Here is a 27999-nt window from a genome sequence, read left to right on the forward strand (position 1 = left end):
GGGATGCCAGCGCTTCAGGCCAGAACATTAACCCGCTGAGCCATAGCGCCAACCCTGAGAATAGGGCATATCTAAGAAGAAAGAGCGTAGATTTGAACAAGTAACTTAATAGTTTTAGCTCTGTTGTGTTGAAGGTGTATTGTGTTGTTGGGACCATTTAAGCCATACATAAGCATAAATTACGTTATTGTAGGAGAATGAGTGTAGTGAAGAAGACCTGTAAGAGACAGAAATAGTCGTAGAAGAAAAAAAAAACTGGTTAGGAATTGTTTTTAAGGGTGTGGTCAAGATGATCATCACAGACAGTTTTTTTGTTTTTGAAAGGGAGTGCCTATATGGATCACCTTGGTAATTTCACTGAGGATATAAACTTGTTTGAATTGGTTTGAGGGTTATGTACAGGAATGAGAATTTGACTGTAACTGGAATGATAGCATCAAAGTATCATCATTTACTGCCCTCCTTTTTTTTTCTTATCTGATTATTTATTTATTTTATTTGAAAGGCAGAGTTACGGAGAGGCAGAGAGAGAGAGAGAGAGAGAGAGAGAGAGAGAGAGGTCTTCCATCCGCTGATTCACTTCCCAGTTGGCCACAATGGCCGGAGCTATGCCGATCTGAAGCCAGGAGCTTCTTCTGGGTCTCCCACACTGGTGCAGGGGCCCAAGGACTTGGGTCATCATCTACTGCTTTCTCAGGCCATAGCAGAGAGCTGTATCAGAAGTGGAGCAGCCAGGTCACGAACTGTCGCCCATATGAGATGCCAACACTGCAGGTGACTGCTTTACTCGCTATACTACAGCACTGGCCCCACTTGTCTGTTTTAAAAATCTTGGAGGCTAGAGTGACTTATTGTTTGAGGGGAAATAGCTGGGCAGCAAAGGGTTAACATCACAGGTAATGGAATTTGGCCACTCATAGTTCTAGAGGTGCCTAATATTATCTCTAACTTGATCAAGTGGAGATTCTGATTTGCTAGCTGTGGATGGGGCCTTAGATACCAGGTTTCTGACATGCTCTTAAGTGATGCTAATGATGCCCATCTGTGGTCCACACTGTGAAGTTAGATTCTCAGGAGTTTGTGATCAGTAGCATGATAGAGGAGTAAACCTTAGATGGGAAGAACACAGAGATGAAGTAGAATGTAACATACAGATTGTTTGCCTTCAAGAGACTCATCTGATAATCTTGGGGATGGGGTTGTGAGCTTGAATAGTTGTGAAGGTTTAGAACAGGAGAGGTGGAAGTGAGAGAATTTGGACATGTGACTATTACTTATTACTGATCAGTCAGGATTAATTTGGTTATGGTGTCTAGAAATAATTGAAGCAGGGAGAGACTAGATATAAAGAAATCAGTTATTTTAAAAATGATACGGTAGCCTTTGGTAGTTAATGAGGTAAAATAGAGCAATTGCCTTGAGAATAGATGAGGAAGATTTAATAGGCTGAATATTAGCTCCTCAGAGCTGTCCATGTCTTAATCATTGGTACCTGTGAATGTGATTACTTAGCAAGAGGAATTTTGTAGGTGTGATACAATTAAGGGTCTTAAGATGCAGAGATTACCTTGGATTACCTAGATGGGTCCTGTGTGATCAAAAGTTTCTAAAAGCGAGGCTGTAGGTTCATCTCAGAAACACTATGTGATGAAGCACAGAGAAAGAAAAAAATGGGATGGAAGCAGAGACTTGAGGTATGGGACCATGTGTCAGCCTGTGGAGGTAGGAAAAGCAAGGTTCATCCAAGAAAATCTGGAAGGAATAAAACTTTGAACATTGATTTGTTTGAACAGTTGACTAAAACTGATTTTGGACTTTTGATCTCTCTAAGATAGTGCTTTTGTGTTCTAAGTGCTAAGTTTATGGTGTTCTCTTACAGCAGGGATAGGATACATTCAAAGAGTATGGAAGGGAATATTAGAATGGATAGAATGAGATAACTGATAAGTTTTGGTATGGGCACTAGGAAACTAAGATTTCTAGCCTGGATAAATGCAGGGAGAACAATAAAATTAAAAAGAGAGGGACTTGATGTTTAAACCAGCAGTTAAGATGATTGTGTCCCACATTGGAGAGCTTGTGTTCCATTCCTGACTAGAGCTCCTTACCCCAGCTTCCTGCCAGCACAGACCATGGGAGGCAGTGGTGATGGCTCAAGTAATTGGGTTTTCACCATCCATAAAGAGTGGGAGACTTTGATTGTGTTCCCAGCTCCCAGGTTTGGCCTTGGCCTACCCTTTACCATTGCAGGCATGTGGGGAATGAATCAGCAAGTGGGAAAGTATGTTTGGACTCTCTCTTTCTCTCTCTCACTGTCTCTTTCAAATAAAAGATAATAAAAATTAAAGAAAAATAGAGAATGGCAAAAAATAGGTACTAAAAGAAAGTGTGTCCATTTTGCATGTCTTAATTTCAGGTGCTGTTGGACATGGTGGGAATAGTGTTACAAGTTAAGTAATATGGATTAGATAGGGTAGTAGCAGATAAGAAATAAGGAAATTAAGGGGCTACCATAATGCTGTGGTTAATAGGGCAGTTATAATACCATATGAAAGTGTTCACAGGAACATTTAGAATTTTGACTAAGAAGTGCTGAGAGCATGGCTGAGAGATAGGTTTTTGAAAAAGTAATAGCACTTTATATAGTATTTTTGAGTTTGGGAAGCATTTTGATAGCTTTTTGAGTGGTTAAGAACAGGTTTTTGGCCGGCGCTGTGGTGGCTCAATAGGCTAATCCTCCACCTAGTGGCGCCGGCACACTGGGTTCTAGTCCCGGTCAGGGCGCCGGATTCTTTCCCGGTTGCCCCTCTTCCAGGCCAGCTCTCTGCTGTGGCCAGGGAGTGCAGTGGAGGATGGCCCAAGTGCTTGGGCCCTGCACCCCAGGGGAGACCAGGAGAAGCACCTGGCTCCTGCCTTCGGATCAGCGCGGCGCGCCAGCCTTGGAGGCCATTGTGGGGTGAACCAATGGCTAAAGGAGGACCTTTCTCTCTGTCTCTCTCACTGTCCACTCTGCCTCTCAAAAAAAAAAAGGTTTTTAAAATGGACACAGCTACTGTTAGTATGTGAAAAAGGGAGGCTTATGGGGCTGGTGTTGTGGCATAGGGGATTAAGCGCCTGTATGCTATGTGGGTACTTTTTCAAGTCCTGACTGCTTCACTTCTGATCCAGCTCCTTGCCTAGTGCTCCTCGGAGAGCAGCAGAAGATGGCCCAAATCCTTGGGCCCCTGAACGTAGGTTGAAGACCCGGAAGAAGCTCCTGACTCCAGTCTTTGACCTGGGCCAGTCCTAGCTATTGGGGCCATTTGGGGAGTGAACCAACAGATGGAAAATTGCTGTCTATGTGACTGTGCCTTTCAAATAAATAAATAGATAACTCTCAAAAAAATTAGGCTTAAAATATTGTAGATAGTGACTACTATATTAGACATCACGCTTAATAGAACATTTCTATCTTTTAAGGCAGTTCTGTTGCATGGTGCAGTTTGTAATATTTTATATAATGAGGGATTGGATTTTATAGTAAAATTTTTTAGAAAGATTTATTTATTTGAAAGGCAGAGTTGGAGGGAAGGAGGGAGAGAGACAGAGACAGAGAGAGAGAGAGAGAGAGAGATACCATCTGCTGGTTCATTCTTCACATGGCTTCAGGGGTTGCTGCTGGGCCAGGCCGAAGCTATAAGCCAGAAATTCCATTCAGGGTCCCACTTGGGTGGAAGGATCCAAGTACTTTTGCCGACTTCTGCCTCTTTCCTGGAGGCAGGGAGCTGGATCAGAAGTGGAGCAGCCAGGACTTGAACTGGTGTCATATGACACCAGTTCCTTACTGGTGTTACAACACTGGCCCCATACAGTAAAATTTTTAAAAAGCCAAAAAAATTGAGTTTAAGGCCTGGCATATAACTGGATCAGTCAGAGTTCTCGAAGGAAACAGAATATGTCTTGATTATTGAAAAGGCAGGATGGATTAAGGGAGGCCCCCAAGGAATGTTTTCACTAGTAAAGGAAATCTGAAACGGCAAGAAAATATGGTCTTATTGGAGTTTGGTGGAGTTGTGAAGTGGGTTCTTGACAGAGTTTGTGTTTGCTAATCAGGGATGATTTTTAGAAGACCCGGACTCTTAGACTGTGTAGTATAGGTGAGTGAACAGTACACAATGCTTTGTCTCCAATGAACATTAACTAGCCTAATCAACAATGAGCTCGTTAACTAGTTTTTATTCTACTTCTACTTTGTGTTTTTGTGAATTTGAGCAAACTTCTTAGAAACCTAGAAAGGTCTCTTACCTTCTTAGGTCCAGTAACTACTTGGAAACTAAAACAAGCAAGAAACAGCAAATGTGTCCACTGTAGATTTAACAATTTAGAAATATTAGGAGATTAAAAGTTTTTACTTATTTGAGAGGCAGAGAGAGAGGAAAGAAAGTAATCTTTCATCCATGGTTCACTTCCTAAATGCTTGCAATAGCTGGTGCTGGACCAGACAGAAGCCAGAGCCAGGAACTCAGTCGAGGTCTCCACGTGGGTAGCAGAGACCCATATTTGTTATCATCAATAAGTATATTATTGGGGTTTATTAGCAAATACAATACCTGAGTGTAAGATTAAGTTTACTAGGACATGAAATAAGGGAGGAACTTCTGTAGAAATACAGAATTCAATTGGTATAGTAATCAAATAGTATAAAATTCTCATTTCGTTTTTTTTTTTTTTAAGATTTATTTGAAACACACACAGAGATTGATTATCTTCCATCTGCTGGTTCACTCCCTAGATAGCTGTAATGTCTAGGGCTGAGCCAGGCTGAAGGCAGGGGCCAGGGGTTTCATCCAAGTCTCCCACATTGGTGCAGGGACCCAAGCACTTGGGCCATCTCTACTGCTTTTCCTAGGTCATTAGCAGGGAGCTGGATTGGAAGTGAAGCAGTCGAGAGTTGAACCAGTGCCCATATGGGATGCTGGCATTACAGGCGGTGGCATTTTTTTTTCCCAAGAGTTGGTTTTCTTTTTTTAAAGATGTATTTTAGTTATTTGAAAGAGTTACAGAGAGAAGTAAACACACACACACACACACACACACACACACAGAGGGGTGTCTTCCATCTGCTGATTGACTCCCCAAATGGCTACAACAGCTGGAGCAGAGCTGATCCGAAGCCAGGAGCTTCTTCCAGGACTCCCACAAGGCTGCAGGGGCACAAGCACTTGGGCCATCTTCTACTGCTTTCCCAGGCCATAGCAGAGAGCTGGATTGGAAGTGGAGCAGCCAGAGCTTGAACCGGTGCCCATATGGGGTGCCAATGCTGCAGGCTGGGGATTTAACCTACTATGCCATAGCGCCGGCCCCATAGGCAGCGGCGGTGGCTTTACCTGCTATGCCACAACACCGAACCCTGTGTGTCTGAAACTGATAATCATGTTTTTTTTTTTTTTTTTTTTTTTTTTAAGTTGCTTTCTAAGGCTTTTGTGCTGCTGTTATCTTTGGTAAGATGACAGTCTCTTCTTTCTGCTGCTTACCTTTCTGTGCCCATCAATACCTGATCATGACTTACATTAGACTTGTTTTGAACGCAACAGAGTCTAAAGCCACCTGTTTCATATTATGATTGTTTTGGTTCTATATTAAAGTTATCCGGGTTATTTTAGAACCAATTTCCCACTTCACATTTAGCCAAACGTTTCCTCTCATTTCCATGAATAATTCTAAGCTTACTGGTGATTTTAATCATTGGTACATATGAATATTTAATGATAAGCAAGTGTCTCTAAAATAATCTTAAATAAATTTTTATGTAAAATATGGAGGTTTTGTGAAGTATTAGCTCAATGTTAGATACTCATTGGGCTTCAGTATATACTTGTTTTTGTTTTGTTTGTTTTTTTAAGATTTATTTAGTTATTTGAAAGGCAGAGTTGCAGAGACAGAGAGAGAAAGAAAGAGAGACAAGTTGCCCATCCTCTGGTTCACTCTTCAGATGGCTGTGATGGGGGTACCTGGGCCCATCCGAAGCCAGGAGCTTCTTCAAGGTCTCCCATGTGGGTGCAGGGGCCCAAGGACTTGGGTTATCTTCTGCTGCTTTCTCAGGCCATAGCAGAGTGCTGAATCAGAAGTGGAGCAGCCAGGACTGGAACCGGCACCCATGTGGGATACTGGTCCTGCAGGTGGTGGCTTTACCCACTACACCACAGTGCCAGCACCCATACTTGTTTTTTTATGCAGTAATTTTTTTAAAAAATTTTTATTATTATTATTTTTTTGACAGGTAGAGTGGTCAGTGAGACAGAGAGAAAGATCTTCCTTTTGCCGTTGGTTCACCCTCCAAATGGCCACCGCGGCCGGCGTGCTGTGGCCCCGACGCACCGCGCTGATCCGATGGCGGGAGCCAGGTACTTCTCCTGGTCTCCCCTGGGGTGCAGTGCCCAAGGACTTGGGCCATCCTCCACTGCACTCCCTGGCCACAGCAGAGAGCTGGCCTGGAAGAGGGGCAACCAGGACAGAATCCGGTGCCCTGACTGGGACTAGAACCCGGTATGCCGGCGCTGCAAGGCGGAGGATTAGCCTGTTGAGCCACGGTGCCAGCCCCATACTTGTTTTTGAGAGAGGGAGAAGTTGAATCTGTTTGAGTTTATGCTAAACGTCATCATTTTGTTTTCATATAAGAATTAAGGAATGTTTCTAAATAGTTCCCTCCAAATGTATTAATGTCATCTGTAAACAAAAAAATTCTGATTATTTGGTTTCTCTCTGTCCATTTTAATTATTGGTTCCTAGGAATTTCTTTGCTTCATTTATCTTGTCCTTAAAATTTCAGCAAACTTTTAGCCAGAGTGTATGTTACTGTGTTGTGTTATCCTATCTGTTAAAAGTCAAAAAATCTGGGGTTGAGATCTGACATACATACAACTAGATCAGTCAAAGATATATAAAGAAACAGAATCTAATTTAGACGGTTCAAGAGACTGTAATGAAGGGACTACAGAAGTGGGGTGGATTTAGAGAAGTAAGAAAATAGTATTGTGAAAGCCTGTTTCAAACTGAACCTTTCTGAGTTACTAACTAAATCTTAATTATTTTCTACCAGACGGTCTGCCAAATCCCGCAGCAGAAGCCCATATTCATCTAGGCATTCAAGATCTCGTAGCAGGCACAGATTGTCTAGATCCAGAAGTCGTCATTCTAGCATTTCTCCTAGCACACTAACTCTGAAGAGTAGCCTGGCAGCTGAATTGAATAAGAACAAAAAAGCAAGAGCTGCAGAGGCAGCAAGAGCTGCAGAAGCGGCAAAAGCTGCAGAAGCGGCAAAAGCTGCTGAGGCTGCTGCCAAAGCTGCCAAAGCCTCCAACACTTCCACACCTACGAAGGGGAACACAGAAACTGGTGCCAGTGCAACACAAACAAACCACGTGAAGGATGTGAAGAAACTTAAAACTGAGCATGCAGCTTCTCCCTCAAGTGGTGGAACTTTAAAAAGTGAAAAGGCAAAAACAAAGCCACCTCTTCAGGTAACAAAGGTGGACAATAATTTGATTGTAGATAAAGCCAGCAAGAAAACAGTCATAGTTGGGAAAGAGAGTAAACCTGCTGCTACAAAGGAGGAATCGGTGGCTGTGAAAGAGAAAACCAAACCACTTACCCCAAGCATAGGAGCCAAGGAGAAGGAGCATCAACATGTGGCTTTAGTAACTTCTACCTTACCACCATTACCTTTGCCTCCCATGCTGCCTGAAGATAAAGATACTGATAGGTAAGCATGAGAAAACTGAGCAATAACTGTTTAAAGAAAAATGTGTCTGAAGTGAGAAATGACTTGACTTTTCCAAGTTCCTCCAAGAAAACTGTCATAAAAAATATAAGTGAATGAATTTTATTTATTATGCACATTTTAAGATGAAGCAAATTTTAAGATGGCAAAATTACTGTTTCTGCTAAGCAGTTCAGGAAAAGTTTACTATTGCCTTGGGATGCACTGTATATTTGAGGATGAACTTGGATATTAGAAATACCAGTTTTCTCCTTGGCTTAGTTTTCCTTGGTATATGCAGAGACAGGACATTTTATGAGAGTCTGGGTGACGGAAGTCTCATAAATGTGTATTTCAGTTATTTCTAAGTTTCTTCAGTAGCTTTATGAGTTTATCACTTAAGATTATATAAACTTTATTATAATATAAATTAGAAATTTGTAATAGTTTAATTATTAGTTTATAAAACTAGGAGGTGATATCTTAATTCTTTTAATTTTTTGGCCTACCTTGCAATTAGGTAATAATCACATTAAATTACAGAAAACTCTTAATGTAATTATGCTTTCTTTTAACATGTTAATAAGGTTCTGTTTTGAATATTGGGGACATGGCTTTTTTTACTTTTGAAACATTTTATTCTTAAGAAGATGAAGGTAAGAGAGACTTAAAATAACAGTATTTCTTATATTTCTTCCTAGGGTAGAAAAATTATGCTGTTGTGTGATTTATCTGCGTATTATACCACTTAACCATTTTTATTTTTAATGAAGAATTTAGAGATGTTCCCCCCCTCTGCTATTAAAAAGCAACTGTATGAACACTTTTCCTAACTGACTTTATTGAATTTCAAAACAGATGGATTAAATGTCTTTCATGTGCTTACTTTGGCTAGCATGAAAATTTTGTAATTTAAAACAAAAGCTCAATTATGATTCCTGTGTTTCATGCCCTCTGATTTGCCTTTTTTCTACAATCAAAATGTTACTGGGAGACATCATCCTTGTTACCTAATTTTGTTTCTCTAATTTTAGTATTTACAGGTTTGACTCTTTTCCAGGAACACTGAAGGTTTATAACTGTAGTGAGTTGTAATTTTGATGGATCCTGAAATGGATTCTTCTGCACTGAGAAGCTTAAGTGCAAAATTATTATTATTATTTAGAGAAACTCATTACTGAGAATCCAGGTTTTAGTGAGAATGGTGATTCTATACTTTATTCTTCATGCATACTTTACGGTTAATTTTTACCAGGGACATTTTCTTTTCTTTTCTTTCCTTTTTTTTTTTTTTTTTTTTTTTTAAGACTTATTTATTTATTGGGAAGAGTTACAGAGAGAGGAGAGGCAGAGAGAGAGAGAGAGGTCTTCCATCCGATGGTTCATTCCCCAGTTGGCCACAACGGCTGGAGCTGCCCCGATCCGGAACCAGGAACTTCTTCCAGGTCTCCCACATGGGTGCAGGGGCCCAAGGGAGTTGGACCATCTTCTGCTTTCCCAGGCCATAGCAGAGAGTTGGATTGGAAGTGGAGCAGCCAGGACTAGAACTGGTGCCCATATGGGATGCTAGCGCTTCAGGCCACAGCGTTAACTTGATATGCCACAGCGCCGGCCCCGACAATTTCAAGAACTCAGGACATATCTGTGTAACTGCTTAAGGAGGACATTCTCCATGCATCTGTATTTAGAAAGGTGGTTCCACATTTCGTTCTTAGTCATTAAAATCTTTTTGATCCACCTTTTCTGTTTTCTCTGACTTTATTTTTTGTTGTGTCTTTGCTCTTCTTTCTTTGAACATGTTTGCATGTTTCATGGATATGGAAATTTTGTAAGATTCCTAAGTAGTCCTGCTAGCATCTCCATGTAGCTCATGATTGATTCATTATCAGTGGGACTTTCTTTGTTTAGTAGCTACAATTTAAGTACAGGTTAAGTATCCTTACTCTGAAAATCCAAAAATTTTTCAGCACTGACATGACATGTAATGTGAATTTCAGATTTTTTGATTAGGGATGCTCAGTTGGTAAAGTATATGCAGATATTCCAAAATCTGAAAAACTCCAAAATCTCATATTTCTGATCCTTAGCATTTTGCATAAGAGATATTCTACCAAATGTTAAATGTTTAAGAACAAACATTAGCTTTTTTATTTTTAAATTTTTTATTTATTTATTTTTTGACAGGCAGAGTTAGATAGTGAGAGAAAGAGACAGAGAGAAAGGTCTTCCTTCCTTCTTTTGGTTCACCCCGCAAATGGCCACTACGGATGGCGTGCTGTGCCGATCCAAAGCCTGGAGCCAGGTACTTCCTCCTGGTCTCCCATGCGGGTGCAGGGGCCAAACACTTGGGCCATCCTCCACTGTCTTCCCGGGCCACAGCAGAGAGCTGGACTGGAAGAGGAGCAACCGGGACAGAATCTGGCGCCTCGACTGGGACTGGAACCCGGAGTGACGGTGCCGCAGGCGGAAGATTAGTCTAGTGAGCCGAGGTGCTGGCCAGCTTTTTTATTTTTAAAAAAGGTTTTTTGCGATTAAATAACAATGTATTGTGGAGGTAAATGTTTGGCCTACTAGTATTTTAAGGTACTTTTGTACCACATCACAGTGCCTAGGTTCACTAAAGTCCAACTCCCTGGGAGGCAGCAGGTGAGTCGCCACCACCCAGCTTGGGCCTCACCCAGTCTTGGTTATTGTGGACATTTGGGTAGTGAACCAGCAGATGGCAGCTGTCTCTCTTTGCCCCTTGATTAAAAAAAAAAAAAAAAAAAAAAACAAGAAAGAAAGAGAAATGGCTAAATGGCTAAAAGTGATTACTTTTAGAAGTAAATGTGGTTAAAGGATATCATTAAAGCAGAAGACAGTTAATAGTTCTTGTGCGACTAAATGAAATGCTGTAAGTGAAACCTCCCCATTGGGCTGTAATACTAAGTGTAGTTTTTGGTCCATTTGTGTCTCCTGTTAGTGTTAGTACTTGTTCTTTCTTTGCCTCAGTCTGTTTAGTTCTATCCAAGAGTGAATAGCTTAGTTGTGAGGATTAAATTAGTTAATGGACAGAATTTTGCAAACTGTAAAAGCACAGTGAATCTTGGATATTCCGATTATTTGTCTTTTTTTTTTTTAAAGATTTATTTATTTGAAAGGCAGAATGTGATGGAGGAAGAGGGTACTTTCTGTTTTGCGCTAAATAGCTACAAGGATACTTCAAAATATTCATAGAAAATGTAATCAAACATAAGCTTATTTTAGCACTCTGGATTTTGAGATCCATGCATGGTGTTTTCATGAGACACACTTCCCATGGATGTTTTTGAAGACACCTTGTATGCATGGGTTTCAAAATTTTATTGCATCAAGACAGACTTTTTTTTTTTTTTTTTTTTTTTGACAGGCAGAGTGGACAGTGAGAGAGAGAGAGAGAGAGAGAAAGGTCTTCCTTTGCCGTTGGTTCACCCTCCAATGGCCGCTGCAGCTGGCGCACTGTGGCCGACGCACCGCACTGATCCGATGGCAGGAGCCAGGTACTTCTCCTGGTCTCCCATGGGGTGCAGGGCGCCCCGACTGGGACTAGAACCCGGTGTGCCAGCGCCGCAAGGCGGGGGATTAGCCTAGTGAGCCGCGGCGCTGGCCCAAGACAGACTTTTAATTCTGTTTTCCTTGACCTTTTTGAGGTACCCTTGTATTGAATATGGTTTGTAAACTATTCCTCTTGATGTAAAGAAGCAGTCTTTTTTTTTTCTTTTTTTTTTTTTCCAGATATTTTACTGAAAGGCAGAGTGACAGAGAGGAGATCTTCCATCTCCTTTTTTTTTTCCCCAAATGGCCACAACAGCTTGGGCTGGGTCAGGCTAAAGCCAGGAGCCAGGAGCTGGGAACTATATCTGGGTCTCACATGTGGGTGGCAGGACTCCAACTAGTTGGGTCATTGTCTGCCTTTCCAGGTTCATTCAGTCATTAGAAAAGTTGAAAGCATAACATTAATATCTGAGGCCGGCGCCGCGGCTCACTAGGCTAATCCTCCGCCTGCGGCTCCGGCACCCCGAGTTCTAGTCCTGGTCGGGGCACCGGGTTCTGTCCCGGTTGCCCCTCTTCCAGGCCAGCTCTCTGCTGTGGCCCAGGAGTGCAATGGAGGATGGCCCAAGTGCTTGGGTCCTGCACCCGCATGGGAGATCCGAGAAGCACCTGGCTCCTGGCTTCGGATCAGCGCGGTGCGCCGGCCGTGGCGGCCATTGGAGGGTGAACCAACGGCAAAAGGAAGACCTTTCTCTCTGTCTCTCTCACTGTCCACTCTGCCTGTCAAAATAAATAAATAAATAAATAAATAATATCTGTGTAACCTCCATGTGTACTCAGAAATTAACATTTTGCCTGTATATGCTCATCTTCTCTCTGTAGGTATTTAAAAAAACTAATAGGATGTGTGTGTATATACTACTTTTGCTGTACCATTTTATTTTTCAAAGGTTTATTTATGTGAAAGAGTTTCAGAGAGAGAGGGAGAGATCTACTGTCTGGTTCACTCCGCAGATGGCTGCAATGGCTGGTTATGGACCAGGCCAGAGCCAGGAACCTCTTCCAAGTCTCCCATGAGGGTAGTGGGGGCCATCTGTGTCTGCTTTTCTCAGATAGAGGTTATACAGACATTGATGCTTTCAGCAGAGAGCAGGATTGGAAGTGGAGCAACCAGGATACAACCAGCCCCCATATGGGATACTGGCATTGCAGGCAGTGATTTACAGTGATTTTTACCTGGTACACCACAACGCTGGCCCCTCTTTTAAATTTCAATTTCATTTTCCCATCATCTTTAATAAAAGTTTTTTGTATTTATTCATTGGTGAGGCAAAGAGACAGGGACAGAGAGAAACTGAGAGAGCTTCTATCTGTTGGTTCACTCTCCAAATGCCAGAGGAGTCAAGAACTCAAGCTAGGTCTTCTGCATGAGTGTCAGAGACCCAGTTGAATCAGTTGCCTCCTACGGTGCACATTGACAGGAATGTGGAATCAGAAATGAAGCCTGGACTTGAACCCAGGCACTCTAATATAGATGCCAGAGTCCCAGGCCAAACATCCACCCTGATATTTACTTAATGAAATTTATTTATCTGCCAAGAATAAGCGCGGTATCTTGTTTATCACAGTATCATGGTACCTGAGGACATTTATAATGGTTGTATAATATTATCTACCATTTGTATAAATTCAAATTTATCCAGTCTCCTTCACTCTCCAGTTGACTTTAAAGAATTTAGGCCCATAGTCTTAAGAAATGTCCATCTTTGAATTTGTCTGATTGTGTATTCTTGGTGTCATTTAATTTGTCTCTAATCCTTTCATTTTTCATTAACTTAAAAGTTAATTCTTTGGATTAAGGGTGAACAGTATTTTTAGTCAAAATACGTAAGAGGTGATTGTTATATACTTCATGCTGTTGTTACAGGAGAAACAAAATGTCTTACTTTAGTGGTAGTGAGGCAGTGATTTGGTTAAGGTGATGAGCAACCTTTTAATCTCTCCCTATATAAGGATGCATTTCACGTCTATAAGTAGAAGTAAGCTGTAAGATAATACTTTGGGAGTATGTGAATATCTTTTTCCACAACAATTTATCAACTAATGGTTTAGCAACTATTTGATTTGTCTAAATTAGTTATTACACTAGTGGCTGCAAATGGTGATTTGCTAATTCTGTTATTCTTGTTAACATTGGCCAGGCTTGTTTTGTAAATAAGATACCTCCCCCACCAGTTACTCCTTCTAGTCTTGTAGATTTTTATTTATTTTCTGTGTCTGTCATTTAAGAATCACCATTGTTTTTGATGCTTGCTTAAGTTGTCTGAAATTTGGCAGGTAGAAACACCTGACTATTTTATCCTTTTGATGTGAGCTCATTTGTTTGTTTTATGCTTCCTAGCCAAATAACATTTTGGGCTCATTTTGAAATCTGCTTCTCTCCCAGCATTGTCATCTGTTTCCTTCCCCCAGTCCTAAGATAGCTGTTATCTGTGTATTTTCATGCTATATAGTTTTCTTTTTTTTTTTTTAATTAAAATCATACCATGCATAATGCTCTTTGACTTGCTTTTTTCATTTAATATGTTGGAGATCTTTCAGTGTTGCTATAGATAGGCCCAGTATTCATGTTTGTAGAAATGGATGCATCCTACTTATGCTATTGATTAGGAGATTTTTATGTTTAAAATGCTATTACATTTATATATATTATTTTATATATTAATATTTATATATTAGTTTTTGTGTAGATTTAAGAAATTATTAGGATAGCTGCATGACAAAATATATACATTCATTAATTTGATGAAAATTTTCAAGTTATATCTTAATAAGGTCACATACCAATTTATGTTCCTAAATGTGTGAAATTGTTTAACAGTACTGGATATTGTCAATTCTGAATTTTTGATAATCTTTATATAACTTGTTTCTTTTTACATGTTTTGTGATTGACAGTGGTGTGTAGTATCTTTCTGGACATTAATTTATTTTTTACCAGTGAATTGCTTGTTTATATCCTATGCTGGCTTTTCCTTAAGATCATTTCCTTTTTTCTAATTGATCTTTAGGTGTACTTATTTTATGGTTCTTTGCCTCCTAGAGTGTGTTCCTTTTTCTTTTTCTTTTTCTTTAAGATTTATTTATTCATTTTCAAGTCAGAGTTACATGGAGGAGAGTGAGGGAGGAAGGGAAGGAGGGAGGGAGGGAGAGAGAGAGAGAGAGGGAGGGAGGGAGGGGTCTTTCATCCTCTGGCACATGGCTCAATTGGCCGTCATGGCTCTAGCTGTGCCGATCCAAAGCCAGGAGCCAGGAACCTCCTCCGGGTCTCCCACATTGGTGCAGGGGCCCAAGGACTTGGGCCATGTTCCACTGCTTTCCCAGGCCATAGCAGAGAGCTGGATTGCAAGAGAAGCAGCCAGGACTAGAACCAATACCCATACGGGATGTAGGTTCTTCAGGCCACGGGGCTAACACACTGTGCCACAGTGCAGGCCCCAAGAGTCTGTTGCTTTTTGGCCTTTGTTTTGTTTCTATATAGGGATGTTTTCCATTTTTATTGTAATCAAATTTACCTTTTTCTTTTAAAACTTTCAGGTTTATAAACAAAGGGTTAATGCAAAAGGTTTTCTTACAGAGATTTTTCTTGGTTACCATGTGAGGAAGGAAGGAGTGGTCTGGTTCTCCACTCCTCTTCCACCCAGTGTTGTTCCCAGTACCATCCATAGAATGATCCATCTCACTAATTTGAAATGCCATATATAGAAATTCTGAAAGATACACCTGTGTTTCTGTACTTTGTTTTGGCTTTTTTTTTTTTTTTTTTTTTTTGCCAGTACCTTAATGTTTTAATGTCTTTAGCTGCATAATGTATTAGCTTTCAAACTCAGAATTCTACCAGAGAGACAGGCAGGTAATATGAAAGTGAAAGGCATGGAGAAAATTAGTCATTAGTGAACAGCCCTGTTGTTGAGCCTCAACTTCAGTGCTGCTGCAAAAGACTGTGCACAATGTCAGTAGGACTTTTGCTATTTTAAAACAGAATCCTGGAATCTGAATATTTATGCAAGTCTTCTGATTTAAAAATATTTACCATTGATTTCTAGGTTTTGGCAAAACATTAGCTAGACTGAGTAACACATTGAATAGACTTCATCCAGACATTGGGATCTCTTTAAATAAGTTGGCCATTTCACAGGGTAAATACATCTTCATTATTCTTTTTAGAAATTTTTGGGAAGTTCCTTTACCATATTCTTAGATTTTATAAACAGCTTGTCAAGTTGCATTTAATGAACTCTTGCTTTGGTTTTGTTAGGGACTGTATTAACAATAAAAGATTAATTTGGCACTGTGGCTTAGTGGGTTAAGCTGCCACCTGCAACACTGGCATCCCATATGAGTGTGGGTTCAAGTCCTGGCTGCTCCACTTCTCATCAGTCTCTCTGCTAATGCACCTGGGAAAGCAGTGGAAGATGTTCTGAGTCCTTGGGCCCCTGCACCAACCTGAAACCCAAAAGAAGCTCCTGTTTCCTACCTTTGGATTGGCCCAACTCCACCATTTGGGAAGTGAACCAGCATGTGGAATATCCCTCTCTCTCTGTCTCTTGCCTCCCTCTCTCTCTCTCTCTCTCTCTCTAACTCTGCCTTGCCAATAAATATATTTTTTTTAAGATTTATATATTGGCAAGGCAGAGTTACAGAGAGAGAGAAGAAGAAGCAGAGAGAAAGAGAAAGAGGTCTTCCATCTGCTGGTTCACTCCCCAGTTGGCCGCAACGGCTTGGAGCTGTGCCGATCCAAAGCCAGGATCCCAGGAGCTTCTTCCAGGTCTTCCATGTGGGTGCAGGGGCCCAAGGACTTGGGCCATCCTCCACTGCTTTCCCAGGCCATAGCAGAGAGCTGGATCAGAAGTGAAGCAGCTGGGTCTCGAACTGGTGCCCATATGGGAGGCCGAGGCTTCAGGCCAGGGTGTTAACCCGCTGCGCCACAGCGCCGGCTGCACAATATGTTATTTTTAACATTCATACTGCACAGATGTCCTTAGGAAAAAACTAATTCTATATCACTATTATCCTTAAGTTTTATGTTTTACAGTTGTATGTAGTGTACTATTTCATCTGGAAGGTAAGGAAACTTAGCTTTGATTAGTGTCTTGCAGTGTGAAATGGCACAAGAAATGCACAGCCATTGCACACTACCTCACAGGGCTACATTTTTATTGCTCAACTACATTTTTATGTTTTACTTATTTGACTTTCTTTTTTAGCTTACGAGGAAATATTTCAGTAAAAGCTGTTAAAAAAGAAGTAGAAAAGAAACTCCGATGTTTACTTGCTGACTTACCACTGCCTCCTGAGCTGCCGGGAGGAGATGATCTCTCAAAGAGTCCAGAAGAAAAGAAAACAGCAACACAGTTACATAGTAAAAGGAGACCTAAGTATGTGCTTACTTTCTACCTGCTCATAAATTGACTAGAAATGATTCTGGATCATCATAAATTTATAAAACACAAACTTTAAGCTTAAATAAAAAAGTGTATTCATTCTTCCAATTTAAGTATATGAATAAGTTTTTTCATAAGTGCTTGCATACCTATTTACTATTACAAATAAAACAAGATTCAATATTCTCTCACAGTTTGCAATGTATTAATTTCTTGGGATATTATATGTATTCAAGATAATTTCTGTAATTAAGATACCTGAGTGACACTGACACACTGAAATTGGCAGGGTAGAATAAGCATTCAGTGAGTCCAAATGAGAAATGGGCAAGCTGTTATGTTTAGCTGCATTTTCCCCTCTAAATGCATTCTTTATTTTTGCAAAATACTTTTGCAAAAGATACAGTGGAAAACATTTGAAATCTGTGTTTTTAGTTAGCTTCAAGTAAGTGTCTAGAGAGAATTCTTTCCTTTGAAACTTGTTCATCAGTTAAAGAGACTATACATCGATGCTTTTTTTTTTTTTTTTTTTACTTCAACTTAACCAAGGGAAAGTGATTTTAGAAGTGCTGTTCAGCTAGTAGTGCTTAGAATAAGGGTAAGAAGTCATGTTCTAGTATGGAGTAGAAAGCTACAAAAGTTTTACCTCTTTGAGTGTACTGAGGTATTATTATTTGGAAGTTCTATGATCTACTAGAATATTAAAATGCAGCAAAATTTAATATTTTGGAGAATGAAATTTTGTTGTATCTAAATCTTATTAAGAGTGGATTTCTGGGAGTTGATTATATCATTTATTTTTTTGAAATTTTTGAAATCACTTTTTAAAAATATTTCGTCCAGCCATAAGTTTAATTTGTTGATAAGTTTAATAGATTTTTGTTAATGTTTATTATTGAATTTTGTTTAAGTAGATGTTAATTAGAGAACTTTTTTCTGCTAGTGTTGGTTTCATCCACTCATTGGAAAATTGCATTTTATTTCTGAAAACCCTTTATTCAAATTCCATGATTTCTCTTCCCAGTTAAAGTAATAGTCTACAGAAGAAGAGTCAGTATGTTGAAATGATATCATGACTTTTATGATAAATTACAATACCAAAACACATTGTTACTGGCCTTGGATACGTGATCACAAATATGCAAGATTAGCAGAAAATAAATGATGCAAGATTGGGTGGAGGGTGGATACTGAGTAATTAAACATTTAAAAGTTTGCTTGATTGTATATAAAAACTTCAGAACTATATTTGATAGAATTTGTGGGCCTCGATATGGTGAAATCAAAGAAAAAGATATTGACTGGGGAAAACGCTGCGTGGATAAATTTGATATCATCGGAATTATTGGAGAAGGTACTTATGGACAAGTTTACAAGGCCAGGGATAAAGACACTGGTAAGAACGCCAAGTTCTGGGGATCTTTGGGCTTGTGAAATGTACTTAATTTGTGCTTTTTTCCTAATCTATAGCTTTAGGAATTATAAAATATTTGGTTCAAATTTATTGGGCTTTTGTTTCATCTTGTTTTTAGCTTTACACACGCACTTGTGTAAGATACAGGTACAGGTAAATGGGTTTGATATGAATGTATTTTCAGAAGTGTTCTTTCAGCGTTTGTGATGTGCTTTATGGTGGAATTTTTTTTTCTTCACCCCCTTCTGTGGTGAATAAAACTTAGTAGTCAGGGAAAAAAGTGTATTACCAGGGCTGGCGCTGTGGCTCACTTGGTTAATCCTCTGTCTGCGGTGCCGCCATCCCATATGGGTGCCGGTTCTAGTTCCGGTTGGGGCGCCGATTCTGTCCCGGTTTCTCCTCTTGCAGTCCAGCTCTCTGCTGTGGCCTGGGAAGGCAGTGGAGGATGGCCCAGGTGCTTGGGCCCTGCACCCGCATGGGAGACCTGGAGGAAGCACCAGGCTCCTGGCTTTTGATCGGCGTAGCTCCGGCCGTAGTGGCCATTTGTGGGGGGAACCAACGAAAGGAAGACCTTTCTCTCTCTCTCTCTCACTGTCTAACTCTATCTGTTAGCAATCCAAGAAATTAACTCTATCTGTAAAATAAAAAATAAGTGTATTGCCCACAGTTAATCTCTGTAATAATTTTTTGTGGTAAGCCTGACATACTTTTTTTTGCTCGATTCTTTTGTTCATAGAAATTGTCCTTAGAGGCCAGATGTTTGCAGCTTAATGTTTTAGGACATAATCAGGAACTTGGGAGAAAATTTTAAAAGACCTTGAAGATGAGGAAAAGTTGCTGTGTCATAGCTATATACAGAAAATATGTGTGCCTGCGCCGCAGCTCACTAGGCTAATCCTCCGCCTGCGGCGCCGGCACACCAGGTTCTAGTCCCGGTCGGGGCGCCGGATTCTGTCCCGGTTGCCCCTCTTCCAGGCCAGCTCTCTGCTGTGGCCCGGGAGTGCAGTGGAGGATGGCCCAGGTGCTTGGGCCCTGCACCCCATGGGAGACCAGGAGAAGCACCTGGCTCCTACTTTGGATCAGCGCAGTGCACCAGCCGCAGCGACCATTGGAGGGTGAACCAACAGCAAAGGAAGACCTTTCTCTCTGTCTCTCTCTCTCACTGTCCACTCTGCCTGTCAAAACAAAACAAAACAAAACAAAACAAAACGCAGAAGATATGTGTTTTACTAAATAATGCATTGAGTTAGTATTTAATCTTTACTCATAATTTCTTGTTGAAATAAGCCAGAAGATTAAAATGGCATAACTGTTTGAGGCCATTTAGTATGGGGAGGTGACTTTATAGTTAGAAAATACTAAAGACAACTACAGCATAGAGTAATAATTTATATTTATAATGAGGTATTGTCAAAAAGATTAAATGAAAACCTTTTAAAATGATTTAATGAAACAAAAGAACAAAAAAACCATTTTGTTTAAAGAAACAAAAGGTATGTGTGCAAATAGTACATTACAGGTACTTCCATAAAAAAGTAATGGTAAACTTTCTTTTAGAAAATTGGTAAAAAAAAATTCCTATTACTCCAAAAAAAAAAAAAAGAAATGAACCAAATCTTTATTACAGTGATTATTTTTCCTTATAATAGTCTTTGAGTATATGTGGATATTTTATTTGTTATATAGATTTTATTTGACACAAAACTCTTAGGTAAATTGTGTGGCAACTTTGTGTAGCGGGGAAAGAAGATATAGTAGTACCAATTTTACTGTTAGGTAACTGGGCAGCTTTGGCTATGTAATATGTTTGAATATACGTTCTCATCTGTTCAGAGATGTTTTATGCACATACAAGCATATTGGATATGTTTATTTTTCTTGATTTCGTTTAAAAAAATGATAATGTAATATGCCCACTTTGTAGCCTTTTGCTTTTTTCCTAGATATATAAATGGAGTTCATAGAACAACAATATATATTGACCTACCTTATTAGTTTTAACAGTTATAAGTACTTCATGGTTCATATAAATAGTCTTTAATTTATATATCAAGAGATATAATTTCTTTATCTATAGTATTATTTGCTATGTTGGAAACTAAAATATATTTTATGAGTTGTAATTTTAAGAGGCAGGAACAGAAATTATGTATTAAATAGACTGAAGAAATGTCATTTGCTAACCTGGTTTTATTTAATTTTCTAATAGGAGAAATGGTAGCCTTAAAAAAAGTACGTCTAGATAATGAAAAAGAAGGCTTCCCAATTACAGCAATCCGAGAAATTAAAATTCTCCGGCAACTTACCCACCAGAGTATTATTAATATGAAGGAAATAGTGACTGATAAAGAAGATGCTTTGGATTTTAAGAAGGACAAAGGTATGTGTGCAAATTTAAATAACCAGTTCTTTATGGTCATGATGCTGCTTTTAGATATTGTTGCAGATAGCTGACCATTTGAATAATTATTAGATACATTAGATATTGCTTGATGTAAATTCTTTTTAAATTCAGTAGAATTGAAGAAGTGTTTGCATCAATGGTTTTTGAGTCATATAAGTGATTCGTATATGCCAATGTTATACAGTATTCACTCTTTTTGAGCATCACATATAATTTTTTTCCTTTTTTTTTAAGAAAACGAAATTCATTTCAAAAGCATAAGGGAACGTTTACATTTGAAAAAAGGTGACAAACAGGTGCCTTGCAAAAGAAAAAAACACATGGCATGAAATTTTCATTTAAATTTTGGAAGCAAAAATAACCTAAGTTTTACACTACTGCCTTAGGAAGGGAAAGGGGAACCAAAAGTGGTAGGGAAGAAATGCAGTCAACTCATTATTTAACTGGAGAAAGTAAAATCACTTCTCCTCAGCTTTGAGTTTACAAATACGCTTAAAAAAGAGGAAAAACTACATGTTCAGATTTATATAGTTGTAGTGCCAATAGTTCCTGTACTTGAAATGGCTTTAGGCCACTTGTTGCTCTATATCTGAGGTCCAGACAAGCTGGTCACAGTTTTCAAAGGACAGTTCCTTGTTCCTATGTTCAGAATCCTAGGGAGCTTAGGTTCAGTTTAGAATCATTTGAACATTCAGATATTATTGCCACCACTCCATAGCTAAGCTGACCAACTTCTTTTGCTCTCTTGTGTCATTCCAGTCTTTGAGAAATATTTTCTCCATAAACATGTATAGTAATTCTAACAAAGGGGCTCTGCTTTTTCCCCATTGTAGAAATAAGAGTAGTAAAGACACCTGCAATGGAATCATAAACTAATTCCTCAAAAAATACATCAAACTCCTAGAAATGTCATTCCAGCAATTTGATCTGAATAGTGAACTTGGGGAGGGATGATTAACTGGAACAAAAACATGAAACGTTCAGATGCAGAGCAGAGGATTTGTGCTATCAAAAATACCCATGACATTAAGTACTCCGCAAACCTCCCATCTGTTGTTATATATAATTTTTAGTCTTCATCCTTTAGTGATTGCAAAAGTAGTTTTAAGTAGCTTTAGAACATACTTAACCTGCATTTTAATGTTACAAATGCCTTAGCTTACAAGGAAACTTCAAGGTAGGTGTATTTATTACTTCTAGAAGTGTGGAGACAAAAGTCTCTCATGAAATTGCCCTTAATAAACTATAGGGTATATAGTTGGCTTTAGCAAAATGTCTACTGCCAGCATGTTTTAGATCTTTTGAGCAAGACTTTGGAATAAAAGTTGACTTTCATTTATCATCTGTGCTTTTCAAACAGCAAAAAAATGTTTTTCAATATAAATCCATTAAACAGATTAAATAAGGTACGCTTCAGTTGAACATAGCATTTAGTGTTCTTTCTTTACCAGCTCCGTGCACGTGTGTGTACGCACACGCACACACATAGACACACACCCCATTCTGTCATTTCTGTTGTTTTTTGTCCATAGTATAGCTCAGATTCCTTAACCTGACATGTAACATTGTTTGACTTTTTAATTGTTTTGTTATTACTACTTACTATGTGGTAGAAAGTTACTGGTTTAACATATATTAGATTGTCTGAGATTAGAGACTTGGCTTATTAGCAGTAAGACCTTATTAGCAAGATGTTTAGCTTTTCAGAGCCTGTACCCCTTTATCCATAAAAGGGAAACATCTAATTGTTTAGTAAGAATTAAATTAAGAACTTACCCATTAAGATGATTTGCAAATGTTACTTGTTTTGCTTTAATCTGGTGTTCTAGTGAAATTAGTGTATTTGCTTTTTCCTCCAGCATTGACAGGCCCTCCTACTCCTTTGATTTGTGGGATCAATTCTTTGCTTATTTCTCTAATTCCACTTCTATCATTTTTGTTTGCTTACCAAGCTTTAGTCACATTGGTCGTCATTGGGGTTCTCAATAGACTAGTAGTACACTTTTCTGCTTTAAAGTCATTATGTGTTCTGCTTCCCTTGGCTTAAATCTCACCAACTCAACACCACGCACACTGAATCCTTGTGCCACAGCATATACGTGTACATGTAGTTTGAAAGTCGAACTTCCTGCTTCCAAGATCTTATCCTGAATGTTGCTTCATTGATTAATGAAACCTTTCCTAGTCTTCCCAGTGTCTGTCACATATGGACACACAATTTAAAGGATTTTTTCCCAGTAAGTGAGAAAACATTGATTTGTCACTTACTTGTTTCTCCGTATGAAGGTGGGATCCATATTAGTTTCATTTGCTTGCATGCCCCTTACCTAAGTTAGTGACTGGATCATCAAAGGTATTCAGTGACTAATTGCTGAGTGAGTTCTACTTATATTATCCTGTTCATACTTTATTACTTTTTAATAGACTTCTACCACTGAATGTACAGAATGTTTATGATCTTCATGTTAGTGTATTTATGGTCATAATTTATTTTTCTTTCCAGATTATAAATTCTCTGAAGCCACTTTGTTTTGCTTTAATCCCTCACAGTGCTTAGCACCATATTTTATACATCATAGACTTTCATGTATTTGCATCTAATGTCTTCTCTTTTATAATCCTGTTTATAGTTGTATGAATCATAATAAGAATGTGTTTTTCTATGTGGGAAGTTACAGTTGGGTACCAGGTGTTAGTTAAATATATTATAATATTTTAGGGTATTTTTTTTATTTATTTATTTTATTTAATAAATGTGAATTTACAAAGTGCAACTTTTGTATTGTTGTGGCTCCCCCCCCAACCTCTCTCCTTCCCGCGGCCCTCCCCTCTCCCACTCCCTCTCCCATCCCGCCCTTCATCGAGTTTCATTTTTTTTTAAAACTTTTATTTAATGAATATAAATTTCCAAAGTACAGCTTATGGATTACAATGGCTTCCCCCCCATAACGTCCCTCCCACCCGCAACCCTCCCCTTTCCCACTCCCTCTCCCCTTCCATTCACATCTAGATTCATTTTCGATTCTCTTAATATACAGAAGATCAGTTTAGTATACATTAAGTAAAGATTTCAACAGTTTGCACCCACATAGAAACACAAAGTGAAATATACTGTTTGAGTACTCATTATAGCATTAAATCTCAATGTACAGCACACTAAGGACAAAGATCCTACATGAGGAGTAAGTGCACAGTGACTCTGTTGACTTAACAAATTGACACTCTTGTTTATGGCATCAGTAATCATCCTAGGCTCTTGTCATGAGCTGCAAAGGCTATGGAAGCCCCCTGAGTTCACAGACTCTGATCATATTTAGACAAGGCCATGGTCAAAGTGGAAGTTCTCTCCTCCCTTCAGAGAAAGGTACCTCCTTCTTTGATGACCCATTCTTTCCACTGGGGTCTCACTCATGGAGATCTTTCATTTAGTTTTTTTTTTTTCCCCCCAGAGTGTCTTGGCTTTCCATGCCTGAAATACTCTCATGGGCATTTCAGCCGGATCCGCATGCCTTAAGGGCTGATTATGAGGCCAGAGTGCTGTTTAGGACATCTGCCATTCTATGGGTCTGCTGTGTATCTCACTTCCCATGTTGGATCATTCTCTCCCTTTTTATTCTATCAGCTAGTATTTGCAGACACTATTCTTGTTTATGTGATCCCTTTGATTCTTAGTCCTATCATTATGATCAATTGTGAACAGAAATTGATCACTGGGACTAGTGAGATGGCTTTGGTACATGCCACCTCGATGGGATTGAATTGGAATCCCCTGGTATGTTTCTAACTCTACCGTTTGAGGTAAGTCAGCTTGAGCATGTCCCGAATTGCACATCTCTTTCCCTCTCTTTTTCCCACTCTTATATTTAACAGCGATCACTTTTCAGTTAAGTTTCAGCACTTAAGAATTGTGTATTGATTACAGTATTCAACCAAAAGTATTAAGTAGAACAAAAAAAAAATACTAAGAGGGATAACATATTAAGGTGCTCATCAACAGTCAGGGTTTCAATTACCTTCATATACAGAAGATCAACTTAGTATACACTAAGCAAGGATTTCAACAGGCTGCACTCACACAACGCACAAGGTATAGGGCATTGTTCGACTAGTAGTATTGCTTTTAAGTTTCATAGTAAAACACATTAAGGACAGCGATCCTATGTGGGGAGCCTGTACTCAGTGACTCCTGTTGATTTAACAATTGGCACTCTTATTTATGACATCAGCAATCACCCGAGACTCTTTGCTATGAGCTGTCTAGGCTATGGAAGCCCCTTGAGTTCACCAGTTCTGAACTTGTTTAGTCAAGGCCATATCACAGTGGAGGTTCCTTCCTCCCTTCAGAGAAAGGCGCCTCCCTCCTTTATGGCCTGTTCCTTCTGCTGGGGTCTTGTTCACCAGGATCTTTCCTTTAGATCGTTTTTTGCCACCGTGTTATGGCTTCCCATGCCTGTGCGACTCTCATGGACCTTTTAGCCAGATCCGAATGTCCCAAGGTTGATTCTGAGGCAGGAGTGCTGCCGTTCTATGAGTCTGCTGTGTGTCCTGTTTCCCCCGCAGGATCATTCTCTCCCTTTTAATTCTGTCCTTCATTGTTTGCTTACATGGTCTTATTTGTGAAATCTCTTCGACACTTACCCTATCTTTTTGATCGGTTGTGTATTTATAGGGTATAATATTTGTAAATAATCATCTTTATGTATTTGTTGAGGACTTTCCCAGGATACATTCCTAAAAGTGGAATCACTAGATTAAATTAAATAGCTCCCCCCTGTTTTATTTAAAGATTTATTTGTTCATTTGAAAGGCAAAGTTAAATACAGAGAGGGAAAGACAGAGAGATCTTTGATCCACTGGTTCACTCCCTAAATGGTTGCAACATCGGGGGCTGGGACTGGGTCACGCTGAAGTCAGGTGCCTGGAACTCCATTTGGTCTCCACTTCTTCCGGGTCTCCCACACAGAAGATAGCACTTGGGCTGTCTTCTGCTGCTTTCCCAGGCTTGTTAACAGGGATCTGGATTGGAAATGGAGCAGCTGTTATTTGTACTGGTGTGCGTGAGGGACGTTGGTGGTACAAGTATGGCCTAATCTGCTGCGCCACAATGATGGCCCCTTTATAGTTCTTTTTTATGCTAGTAGTTCTAGTCAAATTAGCATTATTAGTGTTTTGTGTATTTCATGTGTCATAAATAACTTTTCCATGTTTGTTACTTGCCCTTAAGTTTGTTTTCCTTTGTTCTTTGTTGTTCTCAATAAATTTATGTGGTTATATCAATCTGTTGGGGACTTTTTTTGAAAAGAGGTAGTTTATCTCATTTAGAGAGGGCTGGCCTCTGGAAAATTATTAAACTTTTTCTGTATTTTTTTCTGCTTATAATTTTGATAATATTTATATCCTTTTTATCTTTCACAGTTCTGATGTCTTTATCGTAGATAAAAAGTTTTCAAATACTTTGAGCTGTTCTTGCTACCATACCATATTGTTTTGATGATTGCATCCCTGTAGTTGGTATATAAAGATCTATTCCTCTGTCCTTCTGTTTTGAGAAAACCTGTTATATGGACAGCAGTTTTGTAGTATCAGTGAAAGAAGTAGACAATTTATAACTATACTCAGTGTAATTATTGGGAGAGCTACAGAAATATAATTTTGGGTGGCCACAGACAATTGGTTCCTGTGCCACAAGGCGGAAGAAAAGGGATTTTATTGACAAAGCTAGACAAAGGTGGTTTCTAACTGGAACACATGTGAACTAGCTCAAGAAATATTATCATTCCAGATGTCAAATAAGAGCATCAGGTTATTGTAATGACTGTTTATTCTATAGGGTTTGGGATGACTTGTAAGGGTTACTTAAAGGACCAGATGTAAATTATGATTTAGATGGCTGCAATCATGTCGAATTGTATCATTTCTTGCTCTTAACAAAAGCAAGATCTTGTTTATTTTTATGCATTTGATGGACATAAAGTCTGAAAATATTGATAGAGATTGGCTGGCATTGCATTGCTGTTAATTGGGAAGGGGCAAGGGTTTTTAAAAAAATTATTCTAGGTTTCAGATTATTGGCAGGTGTGTTAATGTAACACTTAAGGAGTGAAATTGCAGTAACTTTTGGAGAATATTTAAGAGCATGGAACACATACTAAATGCTAGTAAATATTTTGTTTTGCTATTCTAATAATGGTCATTATTTTATTTTAAGTTTTTTTTTTTTTTTTTTTTTTTTTGGAAAGGCATAGTTACAGATAGGCAGAGGCAGAGAGATGGGGTGGGAGAGAGAGAGAGAGGTCTTAAATCTGCTGGCTCACTCCCCATTTGACTGCAAGAGCCGGAGCTGCACCCATCTGAAGCCAAGAGCTAAGAGCTTCTTCCCTGTCTCCCACATGGTGCAGTGGCCCAAGAACTTGGGCCATCTTCTACTGCTTTCCCACGCCATTAGCAGGGAGCTCGATTGGAAGTGGAGCAGCCTGGTCTTGAACCTGTGCCCATATGGGAGGCTGGCACTGCAAGGGGCGGCTTTACCTGTTGTGCCACAGTGCCACCTCCTATTATTATTATTATTATTTAAAATATTTATTTATTTATTTGAAAGGCAGAGTTAGAGGCAGAGAGCGAGAGATCTTCCATTTGCTGGTTCACTCCCTAGAAAGCCACTACGGCAGGAGTTGCACTGATCGAAAGCCAGGAACAAGGAGCTTCTTCCGGGTCTCCCACACAGGTGCAGGGTCCCAAGGACTTGGACCATCTTCCGCTGCTTTTCCCAGCCATAGCAGAAATGGATGGAAGTGTAGCAGCTGGGACTTGAGCCGGCGCCCATATGGGATGCCAGCACTGCAGGTGGTGGCTTTACCTGCTATGCTATAGCACCAGCCCTTCCTAGTCATTTTTTAAAATATAATGCATATTTTTACCTCAGCAGGCTGGTGTTTGGAAACATAAAGAAGTAATCTTGGCTTTATATAGAGAAAGCTACAAGAATGTTCTTTATAGCATTACTTAAAGTAATGAAATGTTAGAAAAATCTGACAACAGAGGATTATTGAACAGAACTACGGAATATTATTGTATTGCCAAGCTATTTAGTCATTAAAATTATGTGAAAGTTAAATGATAACAAAATCTGTGACTAATGAGGCAGTGTTTACAAAAGAATAAGTAAACTTTAATTCATGTTTGGGTTAAAAATGTATTTCAGAAGTACAAGAATGATGGATGTGTTCGTTGTTTTAATCATAGCCAGTCTCATAGATACATACCTATGTGAAAACTACATAAATTGTTCCTCTAAATACTTATAGTGATAAGAAATTTTTTCTGTTAAAATGTAATGAACTTAAGCAAAAGCTGTTATTTTAAGGAATTTGATCACGTGATTGTGGGAGCTGCCAAGATTTGTAGGGTTGGTCAGCACACTAGAAGTTTTGAAGGCATCACTCTTGCAGCCATGAATCTGAAGGCAGAATGGAGGCAGAATTGTTTCCTC

The 27999-nt window shown here is 39.2% G+C and overlaps 1 protein-coding gene across 2 annotated transcripts in view; it reads left to right on the top strand.

The window, feature by feature from the left end:
* Positions 1–27999, top strand: part of CDK13 (cyclin dependent kinase 13) — a 120546-nt gene that overhangs the window by 26789 nt on the left and 65758 nt on the right. For both annotated transcript variants that reach the window (XM_017344445.3, XM_070059760.1), the window contains exons 2-5: positions 7079–7741; positions 16516–16686; positions 17949–18088; positions 20316–20486. In XM_017344445.3, coding sequence (XP_017199934.3) covers positions 7079–7741; positions 16516–16686; positions 17949–18088; positions 20316–20486 — 1145 coding nt within the window. The remainder of the gene's footprint in view (positions 1–7078; positions 7742–16515; positions 16687–17948; positions 18089–20315; positions 20487–27999) is intronic.

This window comes from Oryctolagus cuniculus, chromosome 16, assembly GCF_964237555.1.
Source record: "Oryctolagus cuniculus chromosome 16, mOryCun1.1, whole genome shotgun sequence".
Classification (NCBI taxonomy): domain Eukaryota; kingdom Metazoa; phylum Chordata; class Mammalia; order Lagomorpha; family Leporidae; genus Oryctolagus; species Oryctolagus cuniculus.